The 23,408-nt window shown below is 41.0% G+C and overlaps 1 protein-coding gene across 2 annotated transcripts in view; it reads right to left on the bottom strand.

The window, feature by feature from the left end:
- Nucleotides 1-3,415: 3,415 nt before the first annotated feature.
- LOC139463400 (neuropeptide S receptor-like) overlaps nt 3,416-23,408 on the bottom strand; it is a 35,542-nt gene continuing 15,549 nt past the window's right edge. Inside the window, exons 1-2 of one of the 2 annotated variants that reach the window (XM_071244657.1) lie at nt 21,241-21,820; nt 3,416-5,358 (exon numbers count right to left, since the gene is read on the bottom strand). In XM_071244657.1, coding sequence (XP_071100758.1) covers nt 3,643-5,085 — 1,443 coding nt within the window. In that variant the 5' untranslated portion in view covers nt 5,086-5,358; nt 21,241-21,820 and the 3' untranslated portion in view covers nt 3,416-3,642. Of the gene's footprint in view, nt 5,359-21,240; nt 21,821-23,408 lie in introns of those variants that run through there. The other variant, XM_071244658.1, reaches the window with a different exon arrangement.

The following is a 23,408-nucleotide window of genomic DNA, read 5'->3' on the forward strand; positions in this document are numbered from 1 at the left end:
GTTCCATTTGCTGTTGGGTGATATAGGTGATAATGTGTCATATATTGTTGGATAATGTAGGTGATACTCTTCAATTTACTGTTTCTTTATTTTACTGTTTAGGTTTCATTTACTGTTGGGTGACATAGGGTATAATGTACCATTTACAGTTAGATGACATCATATGTAATTATGTTTCATTTACTTTTAGACAATGTAGGTGATAATGATAAATTTACTGTTTCATTATTTTACTGTTGTCTTTTGAACCGGTTATTGTTTCATTTACTGTTGGATAATATAGAAATGCATGTGCTGTTACATTTACTGTTGGATTATATAGATGAAAACGTTTCATTTATTGTTGGGTGATATAGATGTGCATGCATCAATGAGCGATGGAAGGGTCATTTGCATTTGAGACATGTTTGGTATGTTTCCTAATATATTCATACTTGGGACGTTCGTGAATGAGAAAAGATATTATCACATTCGAGCAACGTTACCATAAAGTCATAACATTTAATTTCTGTAATGTGTTTTGGAAATTTGGAAATATATGACTTTATTCATTGTTTAAATAGATTACATCACTGATTTTGCAGAGTGATTAATCCGATACCAACATACTAGACCAGTACATACATTGTACATACATACATCTCCACATAGACAAAACTGATTTAACTTGCAGATTAGCCAGCCTCAACGCGAAATAGATTTTACGTATGTATATCTGTCATCCCTAATGTCCTTTTATACAAACCTATTGTGAAATATCTCTGCACATAAAAAGTTACTACCTGGTTTGTCTGCTTTTCATGTTTGAAATTTGTCTTTGATTTAATTAAGCCTACATATACAGTATTCTTAATGGCATTTTAACTACAATATTCACACTACGTACATAATGTCCGCAAAACAAAGCTTACATTCGTTCGTAAAAGGTGAAAACAAATATGTATGATGTTGACAGTGAACCATTTTAGATAATACCTTCAAATTTCGTTATACACATCCAATTAACAATTTCTAGCAGTGCGAAGAGGCAACAGGCGTTGGTTCTGATGAGGACGAACATTGTTACAGACAAGTACAGTCTGGGAGTGTAGCTGGGCGATGGCGGTTCAGGACACCAGGGTAATTGATTAAAGGAGATGCCGTGTTGGGTCTGATGGCAGTGTGAGTGCCTCCTTCACCCCCTCCACATCCTCCCCTGAGCTCGAGTGACCAACCCCAGACCCTTCCCTCGGCTTCTATTAGTGTTTCTAAAGATGGTCAGCGTACACAAGACTCTTCTTATAACAGATTTACATTGACTGCTTGTCCAACACGTGTGCCAAAATCGTCAACCTATCTAGTAATTCCAACCTCAACAGCCCTTCAAAAAATTAAATCTTACCGAAAGGATCAAATCTCTAACTATTTCTGGCATTAATTTAGATTTAACTGAAGTCAAAGTTAATTAAAACCTGTGACTTGGAGCTATGCATTGCGGCCTTTCCAGAAGCAAACGAAATCTCAGTGTTGTACGATAACGACAATATCATATTCATGTGTTTATAAATCACTATCAAATAGTGATGATGCCAGGTCTTCGCAAAAAGGTGAACATATCCTGACCCACCAACGCGTGCAAAGAAAAGTCAATTGTTTACCTGAACAATAAACGACAACATATAGGGAATGGAATAGGACATCAGTTTGGTCGCTGATCGTGATAGGTCAAATCTGTGGATATATGTGGGAAATGGCAGGTAAAAGGATGCTTCTATTAACCTACTGGCCTACTTTGAAGACATTATTGAATCTGTTAACTCTGTAGACGGGCCGAAAAACACATTATGCCACATCTGTCACTATAGCAGCGGTGCAATAAGCAAGAGTTGAATACCTGTGTCATATAATTAACTCCAATTATAGTAACAGTTTGAATACTACATTGTAAATCTTATGATTCGGCGCTCTGTCATATTTGTATGCCATCATACTCTGCACGTGTATAATGGGCCGGTGGCCTCATTACCTGAATAAAAGCATTAAATAAGCAATAGGGACTCTACGGAAGTAAGTCGATTAATGCATGTATCGCTATCTGCAGTCAAATACGTTATCAGTGTGTAACATTGTCTATAGCCGAATACATCACCACTAGGTTCTATAGTCCACAGTAAAATACGTCAGCAATGTCTACCGTTGTCTTTAATCGAACTTGTCACCAGTGCCTACTGCCGTCTTCAGTCGAATAAACCACCAGCGTCTACAGCTGTCTACAGTCGAAGACGTCACCACAGTGTTCCTCAGTCCGCAGTCGAATATTTCCAGCAGAGTGTGTAATGCTCAGATATTCACAGGGATGTGTGCTTACATGATTTTAAAGTTTATTAAATATTGTATTCCTTGGAATAAAGTTCATTCATAGAGTTTTGAAAAACAGGGTCAGGGGAGATTCACGATAATTGATATGGATGAACATGGCGAATTACGACAAGAAGCGAGTGAGACTGAAGTAAAGAAGAAATGTTTTGGGTTAATGTAACAAGATACAATATTATGTTTACGTTTGATATAAGTTCAAGACCTAACCTGCTGGGGAATGGAAAGTTCCATACGGGCACCATTATTGTGTTTATTTGGACCTTAGGTTTGTAGTGTTTCGGCGACTGTTTTCAGCCTAGTATCGTTTGGATATTAACATTTGCAATATTTTGGTCAAATCCAGTTTTCGTACGTTTGAGTACGTTCATTTGCCGAGCAGTTTATATCCGTATCCCGGCGATAAGAATTAAAGCCATGAAAAGGTTTGAAGTAACAGTGAAGCCTTGCACACGACGCCAGGCCAGATGTTGTTTTGGCAGTCATGAAGTAGCATATTATTGTTATATCATTACAGACATATTATGGCCTCATTCAGATAATATTCATCGATGTTTTGCATTTTACGGCCTGTGAAATCTGTTTCGGCAGATATTGGATATTGATCATTCTCCGGTGTTGACGTTTATACCAACAGCTGTGCAAATACGAGACATCACCGACGACTGAGGTGACTTTCGAAGACAATCATTGCCTTTCAAATGATCAGCTGTGACATATAATTTGTATTAAGAAAATCACGAACGTGGTTTCTTTAAAAATTAATGTCTGCACATCACAATTAATTATATAAAAACACAAACAGTGTCAAATAACGAATTTCTGTACCCGTACTATTATGTAAAATATGCGAGGTGGGTGTTGGAAAATCTAGGTTGGCTGTTACTGACTGTTTAGGGTCTCACAACCATCTTGGATTTAAATTGACGGCCAGTAGTTCGGCTCTTTGTTTTGTCAGTCACACATTGAGGCATAATATACACTAATATCACCATAAATAAACAAATCCGTATCACGATATTGTAATGAGTAATTTAATCCTTGTAGTTTCACAGAACCGATTAAAATTTTATAACAATAGAAGAGAGGCTAAATGTTAAATATGGAATGAAGAACATACACTTAATAACGCTGAACTCATTCCTGATATTTGCATATGGTCTGTTGAAAGTCCAGATGATGTAGTATGTATGTGTATGTCCGACATAATGGCACGACACAACTAGTGGTGCAGTATGAAATCTTTCCCAAGAGGGATGCCATTAGCAGCAAGTCAGCCTCTTGTAATTATACTGCACTAAGGCATTCATCATTGTTAATCTTGCGACTCGCCATCCACTGTTCCTGAGGACCATACTTCCGGTAACTTTCACTGCACAGAGCTCTTTTGGCGTCAATGGATCTCTCATATCCGTCACTCACGCTCGTTGTCGTATTTCCTTTATCCAGCAACATGAGCGCATGCGTATTTTCAGCGACTAAGTCGTTGGTTACATCCGGAGAAGGAAGGGGAATTCGCTTCGCTTTGGTCTTGAAGGTAACTTCAGATGCTTGACACTTTCGATGCGTACCTCCATTTATAAGTCTATTTTTTTCGCTCGATTTCCGTGTGTTTCTACTGCTACAGCACAGACATCGGCCTATTCTCTTCAAATGTTTGGGTCGTAATGTAAAGAGGCCATAGAGAACTGGATTCAGAGCACTGTGGGTCATGAAAATGTTCTCAGATACGACTAAGGCATCTTTTAGTTTTAGCTTATAATTGGAATATATCCTCATCAACGTGACGATAAAATATGGCGTGAGGCACACGAGAAAACCGATGATCACGGTCAAGGTCATCACAATTGCTCTTCGTTTGGATGCTGTGACTAAGCCCCGACGAACGGATATCCTTGGGTAATCCTGACCTGTGGTAGCAGGTGTCGGAGTAGGTCGTTTTTTACCGTAAAGAGAGTGTGATTTACTACTCGGATGCTCGTTTGTGGAAGCGCGAGCCCACACAACTGTAATGATATTAGTATAACAGAATAACATGACACATGCTGGAACCAGTAAAATGTATGTTGTCATGAATGTAAAATAGAATTTGCGCTGCCATTCCTCTGTGTAGCCTCGACTGAGGCAGAGGCGTTTTGGCGTCCCGTCATACTTAACACCTTTGTTCACCTGTACGAATATAGCTAACTGAGGCAGCGCGAACACAAAGGCCATCGTCCAGGCAACTGTCACCTTCAACCATATCCTAGGTCGATTGGCTAAAGTCTGCATAGGTTTCACGATCACTTGGTATCTATCAATACTCATGGCTGTTAGCAGAAAGGTCGCACTAGCTAGTGTCACTATTTGTAAATAAACAGAGAGCTTGCATAAAACAGGCCCCAAAGCCCAATCTCCAAAGGCAAGAAAGAGAATCTCAGTTGTGTTGGTAATGAGAGCTACAGCTATATCTCCAATGGCTAAGTTGACAAGAAACACATTCACCCTTTTAATCCTTCTCGACTGCTTACACAACAGCAGCAACATCAACACAGAATTGCCAACAATCGTACATACCATTATTATAGCAACGACAGTGATACGTTCCTTAACCTCCGGGGTCCACACATATTCCTTAGAGGTTCTGGGAGTGGTCATTGACCATTCACCGGTGATGTGGTCATCCAAAGGAAGGTAATCCGTAAAGTTGGGGTTCCTGGTTTCAATGAGTAGTACTTCCTCTTCCCCCATCTCGGCTCCTCACAACAGGTGTTTGGTACAGAGGCAGGTGTGAATACATTCCTCCGCTCATCAAGGGAGGTCCAATGCGAATGTGGGTCTCAGGTTTCTTTAAGAGCCCCTTTACCAGAGAACATCTAGCCTGGGATGTCAGCACTAACGAACCGTGATTAGTTTCCCTGAGTTCCTCAAAAGATCTTTATCATAATCCCTTGCTGTAGGGCATCTACGTCAGAAGTTTTCCCATCAGGTAGGTAAATGTTGACCAAAGGATCTGCAGCATTGCTGAAACAGAAACAATAAGTCCACATAATTAAAACGTTTTAAATTTGTATATGATAACAGCACATGATCCAGGCAGTTAACAATATAATGTTAATGGTATTTATTATACTGTGCACGAAGAATAGCTGAAATGTAATGAATGTTTTGGAACTTATTCAAGTTGCGGGTGACAATTTGGAATTGACGGAATTTGGAATTGGGTATGTTTACTTCCATTTCAATCAATATTATCACGATAAGATGCATGAGTTGTCATAAAGTAATGATACGAGTAATCTGGTATATATTGTCTTTGGTCTCATGACAAATGAGAGATGGATATATCGGTACTTCTGTGTACTTTTGACTCACATCTGCATGGCTTACCCTAGCTTTGATCTGGGAAAGAGTTATAATTTTCTGGTTTAACGAAGCGTTTCTCTTTGCAGTCAGTGCCAGTGACTTAACTTGGAATTCTTCTCTCGAGATGTATGCATATAGCTTGTGATTTGTGCCCCAGGCTGCATTGATCCTCACTTGAACTGTCTCGCGGGTTGTTGTGCTCGGATTGTGTTTTATATTTGACTTTATAATGTGGGAGATACTTACTATGTTTTTTTTCAGTTTAGAGCTAGATTATCTGCAGATATAACCGCGCACAATTATTTCCATTCTACCATGACAAAATTAAATTATACGCGAACTCTTTGGGGCAAGGAACGGCAAGGATTTTGTTCATTATTTTGAATGAGCTGTCGAGTTCCATTCAGGAAATACCGACAATACACTTAAAACAAACGTTTGCACTTTATATGCCTGAAGATTTCTTTTGTAGTATGCCTACTCGCATATATGGCAAGCATCGAAAATGTGTAGCTCAGCTTCTTCGTTAGTAGCGTGAAGTCGGTACCCTTAAAGAATGTAAGCGAGCCTTTCAAGGCTCTGTTCTACACTGTACGTCACTATTATGATGTCACACAGGTCATTGTGACACAAATGATGGCGTCACAGTCGGCTACAGCAAAGTGCCAAATATCAAGCTTTTTGATGTCCCACAAACATTAAATATACTCTCTCGGCCGATTGCTATTGCATTTCAACACAAATGTATTGCCACACGTAGTTTGGATATTGTAATTACCGCAAATATGCATTTAACCTATAATTGTACACATAATTATTTTAGAATGCCTACCCACAATGACTTAGATAGAAGACTTGTTAATTCATATTGTCGTCCGCGGTCATACGGTCGTCAAATGAGCTGTTCAATCAAAGGTTTTCAATGTGTTTTTAACCTCTGACTGACCAAGCAGAATCAAGTATTTTCCAAATTCAAGGTAGAATTGTAGGTAGTGCGTACCCATAACACTTCTGATTTAACTCCCGAGAAAGTGGGTTTCACCAAAGTGGTAAACTTCTGAGACCTGCATCACTCCTTCCTCCCACGATAAGCTGACACGCCGTTGATATAACAGGAATAATGTTCAAAGCGACGTAAAACAAATAAATCACTCTTATATATTTCAAAACGATACAGAAATTGCAGTTCCAATATAACATATTCTTGTTATTTACGAATATTCACTTCTGTCCACTGTTTCTGTTGTATATTATACAGGTGAGGCTAGATTACCACGTGCATGATGATAAGCAGGTTGATTGATTGGCTTTGTAATTGAGATACGTTCTTAACATGGCTGACTTTTGGTGACATTCTTATTATTGCAATACAGCATTATGTTGCAATACTCTGATGAATATTCTACGCTTTGAGGTTATCAAGACCATCACATTTAGCCCGACCGTGTACAAAAATGATATAGTCTTGCCAATATTTGTTTGATGAAAAATGTTCCTTATTTTGCCTTGTTCTTTCAATTTATATCTAGCAGAGTCGGAGGTAAACAATTTAGGACTCACAATCCACCACTTGCAGAACAAAAAAAACATGTCGAGAGAACGAATGTTTTTGTAATCCCTGAGGACAATTGCTTTACCGGAAACATATTACTGTTTTCACAACCCCCTAAACCGCCACCACGCCACCACTAAATATTAAAAAGATCGGTCCTTGTACATGTATGTTTCAGAAAGCTGATAAAAATATAATGTATAAGTACTATTTAGATCCCACTTGATCCTTTATAGGACTATTAATGGGTGTAACATAACTTACTCTTTATAGTGAGTGAGTATGGTTTTACGCCGCTTTTAGCAATATTCCAGCAATATCACGGCGGGGGACACCAGAAATGGGCTTCACACATTGTACCCATATCGGGAATCGAACCCGGGTCTTCAGCGTGACGAGCGAACGCTTAAACCACTAGGCTACCCGACCGCCCCCTTACTCTTTATAACAAACTCTCTTTCGCTGAGTAAATTAAGAGTCAAAATATAGTATCGTATTTTATCGGAAAGGAGTTTTAGCATTTTAATTATCTCATTCAATTAGCGTTCAGCAACAATTTTCATTATGGCATCATTTGGCTTCAAAAGACGTAGTAGGTTGAATAAGTGCATATGTGTTTGGTTTGGTGAGAGTCAGTTGAGCTTCATGTTGGATTACACAAACAGCAATAAGCTCTCTGTGTTATGTTCAGCCAAATAAGCTTATTTGGTCTTGATAGCGACGCAAGCGAGCATCAGAACAGCCGTAAACGCTAATGTGGTTTTTGTTAAGAACTGGTGCGTGTAGACACATTGATTTTCAATTAAGATCGCGTGAGGGTATGATGCATGAACTCCGTGTATGGACAATACCCTGCCTTTGATGAGTGAACTCATTTGAGTTTCACATCAAAACAACCACTGTATCCTTATCATTACTACTCTGCGCATTTAAACTGATATAGCGTAAAAAGCTTGCCCTATTATACAGAGTCATCCACGTCAGTGACACAAAACCTTACACACTCGTAAATAGCACTGATGTCTTCTAGTTAGCACGTTAGAATTGCACGGCGGTGCGTTTCAGGCGTTGCGAGATAATTTACTGTAGGGTTGTAAGGGAACTTATGTCAGGGTGGAAACATCATTCTTCATAGGGGACCATATGGTGTTGTCCTAGAACAGTGCAATATTATTGGAGATCAACTTGGCAATGTTGGAGAACAGTGCTTGAATACTGGAGAGACACTAAGTCTTGTCAAATTTATAGAACAGCGCATTATTATAAATATTTGAGACACACTTGCCAAATGTATAGAACAGTGCATGACTATTGGGTATAAACTTGGCAATGTTTGAGAATAATGCTTGAATATTTGAGACACACTTGTCAAATGTATAGAACAGTGTATGAATATTGGAAACACACTTGTCAAATGTATAGAACAGTGTATGAATATTGGAGACATTTGTCAAATGTATAGAACAGTGCATGAATATTGGAGACAAACGTGGCAGGTTTTTTTGGAACAGTGTGTGAATATTGGGGACACACTAAGTCTTGTCAAATTTATAGAACAGCGCGTTATTATAAATATTTGAGACACGCTTGCCAAATGTGTAGAACAGTGCGTGAATATTGGGGATAACCTTGGCAATGTTTGAGAACAGTGCATGGATGTTGAATGCGAACACGTGTAAAGAAGTGCGTAATAGAACATTGCAAAAAGAACAGACTTATAGAGGGATGCATTTGCATCATGCAGGTATAGATGGCAAATTGATAAAACAGTGCTTTGTGAATGTTTGATACACATGACAAGGAATAGTCGCTGAATGCTGGCGACAAACAGGGCAGTGGCACCGTACGAACATATGATCTAGGCTATGGAAATAATCCATGAAAACTAGGGACGCGCTATTATCGTAATAGTTCACAGATTGTTTGTACCACACAACGCAATGAAATAAACAATAGTTATTATACTTCAAAGCCTTAAGTATATGGGACTTAGTTATGGTACGGTCATCGTCCATACAATATTATCAATCACACATAGGCAGTATCACGGCAGCTGCGACTTTATTATATTCCTTTATTGATTGTCAGGGAACAGGTTGCAGATATAGGTATTCCACGTACCTGATTACGCATGAGGGCATAGTGCTTTTGCAGTTTTGAATTTCGTTTAATATTACATTGGGCGATATACTATTTTGAATTTAACCTACATAGTACAGCGTGAATATAATTTTAAGGGAGCACACATGTGTAACCATACTGAGCCGTAAAGATAATAACCTTTATAATACTTAACCATTGCTCCTTGTTCATTAACATGTCAATACATGTATGTACGGATGCAACTCCTGTGCTTTTCTGAAATACAGAACAATGTCCCTTGTTCGGATACATATAGCTTCAATTTAGTTCTCGTTGAGGTTACTATTTGTCATTTCTGGGTGTGTGAGCATTGCTAACGCCAGATCAGCCATCTTTGTCTTTTGTTCTGGAACTAAACTGCCGGGGCAAATAAAGTAAACACTTGAAAATTGGATTTGATAAAAAAAAATACGAACGTTATCAGAACGATACCAGGCTGAAAACACCAAAACAGAGCAAACTTAAGGTCCAAAACACTATGAGACCTGTATCAAATAATTCACCATCGAATACCCATTTCCTGTTTTGTTTCATTTCAGTCATGAGTGTATACTTTCTTTCACTATGTACAAACTTGTACAAACCATGCCCCAAACCATGGTCGCTAACACATACAATATGTCCCTTGCGAGTAATTATGTAAACCAGGCACCTTGTTAATTAACCCATACAATACATCCCTTGTGAGCACTTATATAAACCATGACCCTTGTTCGTGACGTATGCCAATTGCCACTTGTGCGTTGACATACAAAATAAGCTCGCATGAAAGTAGTTCACATATGAATACACTTATTGCTTTTTTAAGTCGTATTTTTGTATAGATGATGACGTCCCCTAGAGGAAAAGTCGATGTGCAATGGATTTCCTAGGTATGAGAACACACGAAGAAGCACTGAAGAGAACATTAACGACCGTATACTAAAGTACGTTTATCAGTAGGGTTGGCTAGCTTCGTGTTGTCTCTCTGTGTCTGGTGTGGACCATACAGGATGGACTATCAGTTGAGATAATTGGCAGAGGCCATAGCATGGCAAATTTTAACTTGCCCTCCTTACTGCCGCTTCCACTAACGTATTCTGACAACTAATTACATGCATGGACGTCCTGGTTTACACTGAGGATAAATCTCTGCGCTTAGACATTATTTCACGAAAGCCTCAAAGTGTTCAGGTATTTCTGACAAAACAACCAGGCTATATACGTACTTTATCGTGATTGTTCTCGTACATCATGATCAGACTACATAATACAACCATACAAACAAAATGATACAGAGTACATGACATTGTACATGCATTGACCGAAGATACATAATTTCAAGAGGAAACAGGTTGCGTTCCTATCAGGTATTCGACCACTTATCAAATAGTAAAAATCTGCTAAGGTTCCCTAAACTGTTACCAGTTTCTGTATATCGATATGTAGCTATTGTAAAAGTGAGTCACTCCAGCAAGGGTCAGATGAACTCAACATCTCATGCTGCTATCCGCCCGTGGGCGTACGATTATGTTACAGTATACTTAATTGGAACATTGAATTAAGTTAATATATCATTTGTATTTCAAACCTTAAAAGGGCTAGCATTTATAAAACAAGGACAAGTTGTGCATGCGATATTTGCATAAACATGTAATTGTAGGGAAGGTTGCTAGACAATGGAGATCTATACCAATAGTGATTATTGCCTTTATTATGACGTACAGTTTATCAATACATTCGCATTTAACCTGGACATCTTGTGGAGGTCAAAAGCTACAACGGAATTGCCTTTCGCAGCAGCATATTGGAAATATATATTTCTGATCCACAGCATGGCCTCGCAATGTGATTTGGCTCGCTGTGGATTTATTCACCGGCATGGCTTCAGGTTGCATGATAATTCAATAGGTTGAGACTAGTAAGATGTTGTAAATCACAACAGGTGCCAGCAATGCTGTCATTACAACAAGTAGTAATGCGGTTTGGAGGATAATAATATATTTTCATAATTGGCTTATGTGACAATTTTATGACGATACAATTTGGTACTGGGATCACTAGAACAACGTCGGTCTGTCATAAAAGTCTTATTTTTCAGTAATTAAAGCAATAAAAGAATGTAAATCACAATAGGTAGCAGCACTACTGACAAGAAGTAGATATTGCAACAAGAAACGCAGCGGTATAGAGGTAGACACTATCAATGCGGCGGCTAGCGGTCCAACATAACAGAGTGAGTGAGTGTGGTTTCGCGCCGCTTAGCACAATGTAACCTTGGGTGGAATCGAACCCGGTTCTTTGGCTTGACGAGTAAACGCTTCAAGCAGTCGGGAGGAAGAGAATGTCAATACGGTGACTAGCGGCCCTACGATCTGTACACAAACACGTCATTACATAAGGCTGTGACACTCTGGAATTGAACGTCCATTACAGCAGGTTGCGCTACGGTCGAGATGTAGACAAGGTCATTAAAGCAGTTAGTAGCCTTACAAACTGGATGGACAAGATGGATGTAACTGCGTCACAAGGTGGACACAGTCATAACGAGCAGGCTGTGACACTACGTACTAGACGAAGACACGGACATTGCACCAGGTTGTGACATTCCGGACTAGAGGTAGACAAAGGCATTGCAGCAGGTTGTGTCACTACGGACTAGAGGTAGACATGGTCATTGCAGCAGGTTGTGACGTTCCGGACTAGAGGTAGACAAAGGCATTGCAGCAGGTTGTGACACTACGGACTAGAGGTAGACACGGGCATTGCAGCAGGTTGTGACACTACGAACTGGAGGTAGACACGGGCATTGCAGCAGGTTGTGTCACTACGGACTAGAGGTAGACACGGGCATTGCAGCAGGTTGTGACACTACGGACTAGAGGTAGACAAAGGCATTGCAGCAGGTTGTGACACTACGGACTAGAGGTAGACACGGGCATTGCAGCAGGTTGTGACACTACGGACTAGAGGTAGACACGGGCATTGCAGCAGGTTGTGTCACTACGGACTAGAGGTAGACATGGTCATTGCAGCAGGTTGTGACACTACGAACTGGAGGTAGACACGGGCATTGCAGCAGGTTTTGACACTACGGACTAGAGGTAGACACGGGCATTGCAGCAGGTTGTGACACTACGGACTAGAGGTAGACACGGGCATTGCAGCAGGTTGTGTCACTACGGACAAGAGGTAGACACGGGTATTGCAGCAGGTTGTGACACAACGGACTAGAGGTAGACACGGGCATTGCAGCAGGTTGTGTCACTACGGACTAGAGGTAGACACGGACATTGCAGCAGGTTGTGACACTACGGACTAGAGGTAGACACGGGCATTGCAGCAGGTTGTGACATTCCGGACTAGAGGTAGACACGGGCATTGCAGCAGGTTGTGACACTACGGACTAGAGGTAGACATGGGCATTGCAGCAGGTTGTGACACTGCGGACAAGAGGTAGACAAAGGCATTGCAGCAGGTTGTGACACTACGAACTGGAGGTAGACACGGGCATTGTAGCAGGTTGTGACACTATGGACTAGAGGTAGACACGGGCATTGCAGCAGGTTGTGTCACTACGGACTAGAGGTAGACAAAGGCATTGCAGCAGGTTGTGACACTACGGACTAGAGGTAGACATGGGCATTGTAGCAGGTTGTGACACTGCGGACAAGAGGTAGACACGGGCATTGCAGCAGGTTGTGACACTACGAACTGGAGGTAGACATGGGCATTGTAGCAGGTTGTGACACTATGGACTAGAGGTAGACACGGGCATTGCAGCAGGTTGTGTCACTACGGACTAGAGGTAGACACGGGCATTGCAGCAGGTTGTGACACTACGGACTAGAGGTAGACATGGGAAATGCAGCAGGTTGTGACACTACGGACTAGAGGTAGACACGGGCATTGCAGCATGTTGTGACACTACGAACTGGAGGTAGACACGGGCATTGTAGCAGGTTGTGACACTATGGACTAGAGGTAGACACGGGCATTGCAGCAGGTTGTGTCACTACGGACTAGAGGTAGACACGGGCATTGCAGCAGGTTGTGACACTACGGACTAGAGGTAGACATGGGCATTGCAGCAGGTTGTGACACTATGGACAAGAGGTAGACACGGGCATTGCAGCAGGTTGTGACACTACGAACTGGAGGTAGACACGGGCATTGCAGCAGGTTGTGACACTATGGACTAGAGGTAGACACGGGCATTGCAGCAGGTTGTGTCACTACGGACTAGAGGTAGACACGGGCATTGCAGCAGGTTGTGACACTACGGACTAGAGGTAGACACGGGCATTGTAGCAGGTTGTGACACTACGGACTAGAGGTAGACACGGGCATTGCAGCAGGTTGTGACACTACGGACAAGAGGTACACAAAGGCATTGCAGCAGGTTGTGACACTACGGACAAGAGGTAGACACGGGCATTGCAGCAGGTTGTGACACTACGGACAAGAGGTAGACACGGGCATTGCACCAGGTTGTGACATTCCGGACTGGAGGTAGACAAATGCATTGCCGCAGTTATCTGGTTTATAATTGGCTGAGATACAAATCTTATAATACACAAATACATGTTGATATTTGGATGACTAAAACAATATCTGTCAGTCAGACAAGTCTTATCTTTCTGTAATTAAAAACGTAGTAGCAATACAACTGAAGGCAATGTGATTCAACGCTCTAATGAAAGAAACACTGCCCCGTAAAATCAGATATAAATAGGTTAAATGTCACTGCGTCCGGCTGTTTATCGATGAAGTCGTTATGTTCTCATTGACAACAACAAGTACCTTTTGTGTGAAGAACTGAGTTTTGTCACTGCGTCCAGCTGTTTATCAGTGAAGTCGTTATGTTCTATTTGACAACAAGTACCTCTTGTGTGAAGACCTGATTGTTGTCACTGTGTCCAGCTGTTTATCGATGAAGTCGTTATGTTATCATTGACAACAGCAAGTACCTCATGAGTGAAGACCTGAGTGTTGTCACTGCGTCCAGCTGTTTATCAGTGAAGTCCTTATGTTCTCACTGACAACAACAAGTACCTCTTGTGTGAAGACCTGAGACTTGTCACTGCGTCCAGCTGTTTATCGATGAAGTCCTTATGTTCTCATTGACAACAGCAAGTACCTCATGTGTGAAGACCTGAGACTTGTCACTGCGTCCAGCTGTTTATCGATGAAGTCGTTATGTTCTCATTGACAACAGCAAGTACCTCTTGTGTGAAGACCTGATTGTTGTCACTGTGTCCAGCTGTTTATCGATGAAGTCCTTATGTTCTCATTGACAACAGCAAGTACCTCTTGTGTGAAGACTTGAGACTTGTCACTGCGTCCAGCTATTTATCAGTGAAGTCCTTATGTTCTCATTGACAACAGCAAGTACCTCTTGTGTGAAGACCTGATTGTTGTCACTGTGTCCAGCTGTTTATCGATGAAGTCCTTATGTTCTCATTGACAACAGCAAGTACCTCTTGTGTGAAGACTTGAGACTTGTCACTGCGTCTAGCTGTTTATCAGTGAAGTCCTTATGTTCTCATTGACAACAGCAAGTACCTCTTGTGTGAAGACCTGATTGTTGTCACTGTGTCCAGCTGTTTATCGATGAAGTCCTTATGTTCTCATTGACAACAGCAAGTACCTCTTGTGTGAAGACCTGAGACTTGTCACTGTGTCCAGCTGTTTATCAGTGAAGTCCTTATGTTCTCATTGACAACAACAAGTACCTCTTGTGTGAAGACCTGAGACTTGTCACTGCGTCCAGCTGTTTATCAGTGAAGTCCTTATGTTCTCATTGACAACAACAAGTACCTCTTGTGTGAAGACCTGAGACTTGTCACTGCGTCCAGCTGTTTATCAGTGAAGTCCTTATGTTCTCAATGACAACAACAAGTACCTCTTGTGTGAAGACCTGAGACTTGTCACTGCGTCCAGCTGTTTATCAGTGAAGTAATTATGTTCTCATTGACAACTGCAAGTACCTCATGAGTGGAGACCTGAGTGTTGTCACTGTGTCCAGTTGTGTATCAGCGAAGTCATTATGTTCCAATTGACAACAGGAAGTACCTCTAATGTTGTCAGTCTTCGCAGCTCACAGTTGGTTGTCTTCTTGTCAATGAGAAATCGCCCTTAATGTTAAGTCATTAGAAAATCAGTTTGATCCGATTCATTTTATTTCGTAGACACATCTCGTTACCTCCCTGTAGGTTCTTTAAGGAACTGGCAATGTGTAATCAATACGGAATAGCATACTCAAAACAAGGAATGACAAATCACCAGTGTCATGTGAATAAATCATGCAACAGTCCCACGCTCAGGACATATAAACAGTATCCTCCCAGCCCTCCAGTTGCTCTCTAAATCACAACTATTGAGGCAAGAAAATAAAAAAAAGGTTCTCATCAAGGAACTGCATGTTATATTGGTATGGTTTTATTGCACGGAATTACCCCGCTGTGCCCCTTCTGGTTTCAGTGGTGAATATGTATGGCTCTGTCAATCTACGCTGCCCCTTTAAACCACCATGTGTTCCAGCTTCTGTCCCATTTGATGTTTATGCTTATAATTAAGTCTGGTTCGCTGACCTTGGTCGGAGAAGATGGATGGTACCCTGTCAAAATTGTCGAAAATCTGTTGCCATTATCTGAAGGCATATGAGATTCGAGAAAGAGGGGCTTAACTGGGAGGTTTCTTGTGATGCTATTGTAGCTACTTTATAATGATTGCGTATTTTTTTAATTTAAGTATCTCTTTTGGTTTTGACTGATGTCACATAATAAGCATAAATATTCACATTGTCATGTGTAAAACAGGGCATTGACATTTATGGTTTGGTCCAATTAATGCAACGATTAGTTGGATGTAGCCTTTTGACCCCATGCGTTACATCATCTCTGTAATTGTGTACAACTGCATAAATCGATATGTTATGATTTTAGGACACCGGGATTTTCTGTGTGTGGCTTAGATAACCCACTACAAAGACACAGAAATACTTAGTGCGTCTGAGTGATCATGAGTTCATAGGCACTGGCGGCCTTGACACGCTACATCTGTGGTTGAAGTATACTCACCGCCAAAAGAAACATATAGAGAAACGTTTACGTTAGGAAGAGATGTTTCCATTGTGTACCGATTAACAACAAAACTAACAATCAGCCACGTGTTACCACTGAGTGAGTTCATTCTTATCACAATATGCTATACGTGATTTCTAAACTTTACATGCTTATCCTGCACGGGACAGATGGTGCATCTCGAGTAATGGATCTGTGGGGTCACATGCGATGTACTAGTATGTCCGTTTGAAAATCGAACCAATCTAATATCTCTTGAATATGAGTAAGTCTTCATGTATTAACCAAAATGTACAGTATTCGCGTTTCTTCTGGTGGTGAGTATACATGAAACAGGATCCGTTTCACAATGTTCTTTGACTAAAGTGTCATCTCAAGTTTGCCTTCTGGAACCATTCTCTGGAGTCATGTCATCCCATCACAACTGCGTAGATCGATTTTCAATATGCCAATCATTGGATTGTCTGGTTCAGACTTAATTATTAACAGACCGCCGTCATACAGATGGAGTTTTGTGAGAGCGGCGTTAAACGATACACAAACACAACAAAACCTATTTGACATGAAATAAACTTTAGTTTATGCTACTGGCAGATAAACAAACATAAACAACAGTTCTGTGTGTCGAGTGGGCTGCTATTTTATGATGCAGGATAAATAACAGTTATTGAAAAGGTAATCCGACACTGTATACACTATCAAGATCGTGAAAAAAACAGTACTTGGCAACTGACGCCATATAGCGTTAACAATGACGTCGTAACGTTACCAAGGTTAACCATAAGTACTGTCAAAGTGACCTGGGCATGATAACTTTTGTCTGAATGAACACCTAATTACAAAGGTCATTTACCATTTAGTCATGCCACTTATGTGTTCAACAAAATCACTCAGCTGCCATGCTAACCCCATTTGTTAATCGTCACTGTACATGCTCTTTCACCCACCCTGACGGAACAGTGCTACTATGTTTTTTACAATTATTGTTTATGACTTAACCCGTGTCAGATGACCTTGGCAATATACGCCATCAGATTGAGTCAGTAAACAAAGAGAGACAAAAAGGTAGTCTCACCTTTGGCCTAGCCAGGATCGGTGTGTATGGATTTACTTCGCTTTTAGCAATATTCTAGCAATATCAAGGCGGGGAACCGGAGTGAGTGAGTGAGTTGGGTTTTAACGCCGCTATTAACAGTATTCCAGTCATATCACGGCGTGTTAGCTTAATGTGGGAGGAAAGCCCGAGGTGATGCAGGTATCAGACGTTTACCACTTTGGTGAAACCCACCAGCACGGGTATGGTGCTGACAAACCTAGAAACATAATCGGGGGGAACCGGGATTCGAACCCACAATCATAGATTTCTGGCGTGCCCAAGGAACGCAACTCCGCGGGGAACCAGAAATGGGCGGGACACATTGTACCCCAGTGGGGATCGAACCCGAGTCTTCGGCGTGACGGGTGAACGCTTTAACCACTCGACTACCTCACCGTCCCTAGCTAGGACTAGGCTAGGTGTTCAGGGGAACCAACACCACCACTACTAGCAGAATGTGCTGTCCTGGCACATGGTGCTTCTTACATGTATTTACTTGTATACAGTCAGTACTTGTATCTACGGAAAGCTATCGACTTGAAGTTGTCACTTCCCACTGAGAACGTACATCGCTCCCACCCCCAACCCCCTACCCATCCCCAATCATTTTCGCAATCGTCTCATGCACCAACTCGTTGTAAGAACGTTGTGACGAGACGAAATGTATTTCAGGATATCTAAACAAATAGAAAGCTTCAACACGTGCAGTAATCAATCAAATGCAAGTAGAAACGGTACAAACCACGATACATCCATCCCAACTAAAAACAGCTGTTTTCTACCTGGATTCTCCTTGGTGATGATACAGCAGAATGTAAGATTCAACACAGCGCTAAACATCTCACTCACTCACTCACGACTGAAACCTGTAACGTCTGATGTGATTATATCGACAGCACTATTTCCGTAGAGCAGGGCACGCGGACATCTGGCGTCATCACTGATGTCAGTGATCTATTCTTATAATTTTCCCCCCATTTTTGCCTTTTACGCCCCATGGTGGTGAGGTGAGGTGAAATGGGGTTTAACGTCGCGTCCAAGATTATTGCACTTATATAGCGACGTGCATGTACGTGTATGTGTTTGTGTGGCTGCTTGTACTAGTCCGGACTGATGCCGATTTATAGTGCTAGCTCACTGAGATACATGCCGCAGTTTAACATGAATATCCCAGTCAGACACAGTATACTGACTCCGAGCCGACCAGCCCTTGGTTTGGTCCCTTAATGCCGAGCGCCAGACAGGGTAACAACAAGTACCATCTTTTAACGTCTTTTGGTATGACGCGGCTGGGGATCGAACCCCGGACCTTCCGCTCTCCGGGCGGACGCTCTACCACTAGACCACGGAGGCGGTCTACGCCCCATGGAGTCTGTTTCTGAGGATAATCTTGAGCGATTATTCTCTGGTGTTTACGCTTTATATTAAGAACTTCAAAAGGTTGTAATTTAGTCAGAACTTCAGTTAGCAATGAAGTATGGCTTATACTAAGCATCATGACAACCCGACGAACGTTAGAACTTCAAACAGCCGGACGTATGTCCGAACTTCATACAGCATGGCGTGCGACATATGTTCTTTGCCAAGAATGTTAATTTCTTTTATTTATTGTTTTCAGAGAACCATATTTTTCTTCTCCCATTATTCAGATAATAATAACGTACTGGTATTACATTTATGCATAAAAACACGATTTCCACGAACGCCTGAATAAATCCTAATCTGAACGAGCAAAACAACAATACATAATGTAAAAACAGTGCGTGTATAAATCGATTTATGAATATAAAGTTATATATTTTCATTTCCATTTTAACAAACATAACGATAATGCATATGCAGACATGTGTGTATATCTATCAATCATGGACCATGATTCGCTCAAAATGTATTGTTCTAACATCTGCTGATACAGAATTTGAAACCTTGTTGTAATAATCGGAACAAGCATTCACCTGTGTTAATACATAAGTTAAAAAATGAAAACAAAAATGACACATACATTTTAAAACCATGTGGTCTGAGCTGACTCCGCTGCGACGCATGGTTGTAAACACGTATAATCACTGATCCTATTGATAGTACTAAATGAACTAGTCTTGTAATGAGTTGTCGGTAAACCATGCGTGACATACCACAACGCTAACATGAGAATCAATAGAGTGGGGTCAATGTAAATCTCTACCTGTCTTTATTCAGTTGACAAATTTCAGATAATTGGGTTTCGGCGAATATAGTAATTAGGGACAGCTCAATTTACTGTAGACACATTATCTGCTGGTCAAAATAATGTACACACCCATGTTTGATGGTGGCTAAAAATGAACAAACAAGAAATTGTTATTCGATGGTGATGTATTTAATACGGGTATCACAGCTGTTTTCGACCTTTCGTTTCGGCGACTGTTTTCAGCCTTGTAAAGTTTTGATGACGTTCGTAATGTTAGGTCAAATCAAATTTTCAAGTGTGTACTTTCCTTTGCCCGGCAGTGTACATGCAAACGGAGACATGCATGTCAACCAAGGTGGGTATAGCTGCATTTTCGTAGAGAAGTTATGCTGCTTTGCACCCCAGTGAGTGAGTGTTGTGTAACGCCGCAGTCAGTACTATCGCGATGAGCCGTACATGATAAGTGTTGTGTACTGGGAGCCTTTTCTGAACCGGAATGCTCAGCGATGTGAAACAGCCATAAACTTTTTCAAACATTTCTGGGGCGGTCGGGTAGCCTAGTGGTTAAAGCGTTCGCTCATCACGCCGAAGGCCCGGGTTCGATAACCGACATGGGTTCAATGTGAGAAGTCCATTTCCGGTGTACCCCGCCGTGATATTGCTGGAATATTGCTAAAAGCGGCGTAAAATCAAACTCACTCACTCACTCACTCAAATATTTCTCTTCATTAACTTTGTATACAAAAATATAATCATTGAAAGGATGGTTTGTAATTTTATTGTGGTGAATATGTAGTGCCATCTGACTGGTGTAAAATAAGTTATGACAGGAATTGGTTCCCGGATATCTTGTAGACGTTTCACTGCATATAAATATTTTTCCTGTGAATCTATTGTTTCTCAATCCAAAAACTTGAGAAACATGCTTTTCGATATGTAAAATCGCATTGATTAATAGTTTTCCGAACTTCAACTTAGTTTTTGCCTCCATATTCTGCCAACAAGAGGTGATCATACATGTGACGTAATACATTGTATCATGACGTCATAACATCCAGAGTGACGTCATGGCTGTCAGTGAGGTATAGAGAGGGTCTGGAAACTTACTGATGATATTTGTATTTCACAATTATTATGTGTTTTCAGGTTTGTGGTAATCATTGATTGAACATTCGATTACCGGAATTTTTAACGTTTTCCGTGTATTGAATACTCAGTTACGCAAACCTATAAAAAACCATAATGTTTTATATCCTTCGTGTTTATACCAACGGTTATATAAGACTGACATAGGGCATCATTTATGACATACTATGATTACAACATCGGTACATCATCCTCGCATTTACATTTGTCTGAAATATATTTCACATTGAAACAAATAACGAAGGTCACTTTTTGCAAAATCAAAATAATGAAAATATAGTTTCGCATGGATATAAAACGGCAGGGGAATCATCAGTCACAATTGGAACTAGGACAACAACTGCTGTAGTCACCGCAACGACTTACTCACCGTATTGCTGGAGTGGCAGGCTGTAATGAGAGTATTACAAGCGCTAAATCCCTCTTCGACAGGTGTCCAGATTTTCTTGACCGGACGTCCTTCTTTATCTGTCAGTTGTCCTCGCCGACGCACACTGACCACCAAAAGGTATTGTCAACATGGCTAGAATAACATCCATGCAGCGTCCGAAACAATACTAAAGCTTCCAAAAACAATCATAGAAGTCGCACCAACTCCCACTCACTGCGTATCGTATTCGGGTACCTCCTCCAGATTGAGTGTTGAGATTACGGGGCATCAACAGACACGTCTCGCGTCTTAATGAACAGCAATTATTTCCTCTTAGAATCTCATTACATACACAAGCCAAACCGTCAGCTGTGTGTTCTTTCAATAAATGTTCCAGTGTAAATGTTATCCGTTCTGGTGTTCCTTGTTAAAAGACTTATAAAGACTTTGCGGTTGCCCTACACCTTCAGGAGCCTGGTCTTATACATTCTCCTGATTACGGTGTTCGTGAAACTCTGCAAAGTAGAGGCCGAACACTTCGCCAGCAGTTACAATGAGGGATGTATGTGCCGTGCGCGTAATGTGCCGCCACTGACGTCGTCACGAGATCAATGCTAGTGGTTACTATAAGCGACGTTGTGGTAGAGTGGAGGCAGCAGCCAGTCAGTCAACAGCACGACAAGCTCCAGTACAGGGACTGGCTGATAGCTGGTGGAGAGCGGGGCATATAGTCGCTCCTACACACTACAGGGCTGCTAGATATAGCACTGTTGGTGGGCTGTGCAGGTAGAAGTTGTATCCATCAACACTTCAGCCTCTCTGGTGAAATCGTTGCATGTCCAACTGTATGGAAATATGGAGTTTGGTTTTGTTGTGTTTGTAATAATCACGTCATTGATTGGAAATCGGTTACATCTTCGTGCACCGAAGTGCATGTAATTACTACCAGAGTAGAACCGATAGGCCATGTTGGAAACCTGTAACGCTCGGAGGTGGAAATAAAGGTGAAAATAGGTGCCTATAGGAACGTGATGGTTTTGGATTCGTGCAAATCAGTTGTCTGGCGTATTAATTAGCGAAACTCGTGCAAGTCGCTGGGCCCTGTAGGTTGTTTGGTTGGGAGGTTTGATTCCCCAGTTGTCAGACCTGAAGCAGGTGATATGTGTTAGTTATGTCTGCAGGCCAACGTGCAATCTTCAAAAGTGTGCACATTCAAACATACTTAAAGGCAACCTTGTAATCTATCATGAGGTGGACACACATAACAATATCCTTATTTTTTTCTTTAACGTGTGAACTTGTGTTTGATTTACACAAGGAGTCATTGGTGTCTAATGTTAAAAGAATTAAACAAATTCTTTAACAGATAATTACTTGTTATTTTCACGCCAATATATATACAGCAGTTTGAAAGGGAAATGAACATATTGATGTGGCTTTCTGCATGCAACCCTACAGTGTCTTGACGGAGGGTTTATTGTATAAAACGTTAAATGACTGACCAGTTTTTATAATTATTATTGTACTACAGTAAACTACGGTTATAACGAACACGCTTATAACGAACTGACGGATATAACGAACTTACTTTTTTGGTCCCGATAATTAGCTGTATTAAGCTGTATATATGCTTATAACGAACTACGGTTATAACGAACTAAAATTAATAGTCCCTTTGAGTTCGTTATAGCCGTACTTTACTGTAATTCAGTTATCAATAAATTAGGATTGTTTTTCATAGTTAAATACCATAGTGTATCGTTCCTGTTGCCTTTGAGTATGTCAATGTGTATACTTATTTTCACAGAGTTTCCGTTTTCAAACAAGTTTTGAATGCGTTTATTAATACCTCTTCGCATTAACAAATATCGCCTTACACATTTTCCTCCAAAAAAAACCCCCAGCGTACGTAAACAACTTGAAGCTTTATTCTGAGAGGGCGGCCAGAAAAGGAACGGTTCTTGTGTGTTCTGTTGTTTGTGTGATTTAGAGAAGAGTGGGCCCGTAGTGTTTGAGTGTGTGGATGATGGTGTGGGGGCTAGTTGGGGATGGGGAGGCAGGGAGATATATAAGAGTGAGTGAGTGAGTATGGTTTTACGCCGCTTTTAGCAATATTCCAGCAATATCACGGCGGGGGACACCACAAATGGGCTTCACACGTTTTACCC

This window comes from Haliotis cracherodii, unplaced genomic scaffold (genome assembly GCF_022045235.1).
Source record: "Haliotis cracherodii isolate W230 unplaced genomic scaffold, xgHalCrac1.p SCAF_16, whole genome shotgun sequence".
NCBI lineage: Eukaryota > Metazoa > Mollusca > Gastropoda > Lepetellida > Haliotidae > Haliotis > Haliotis cracherodii.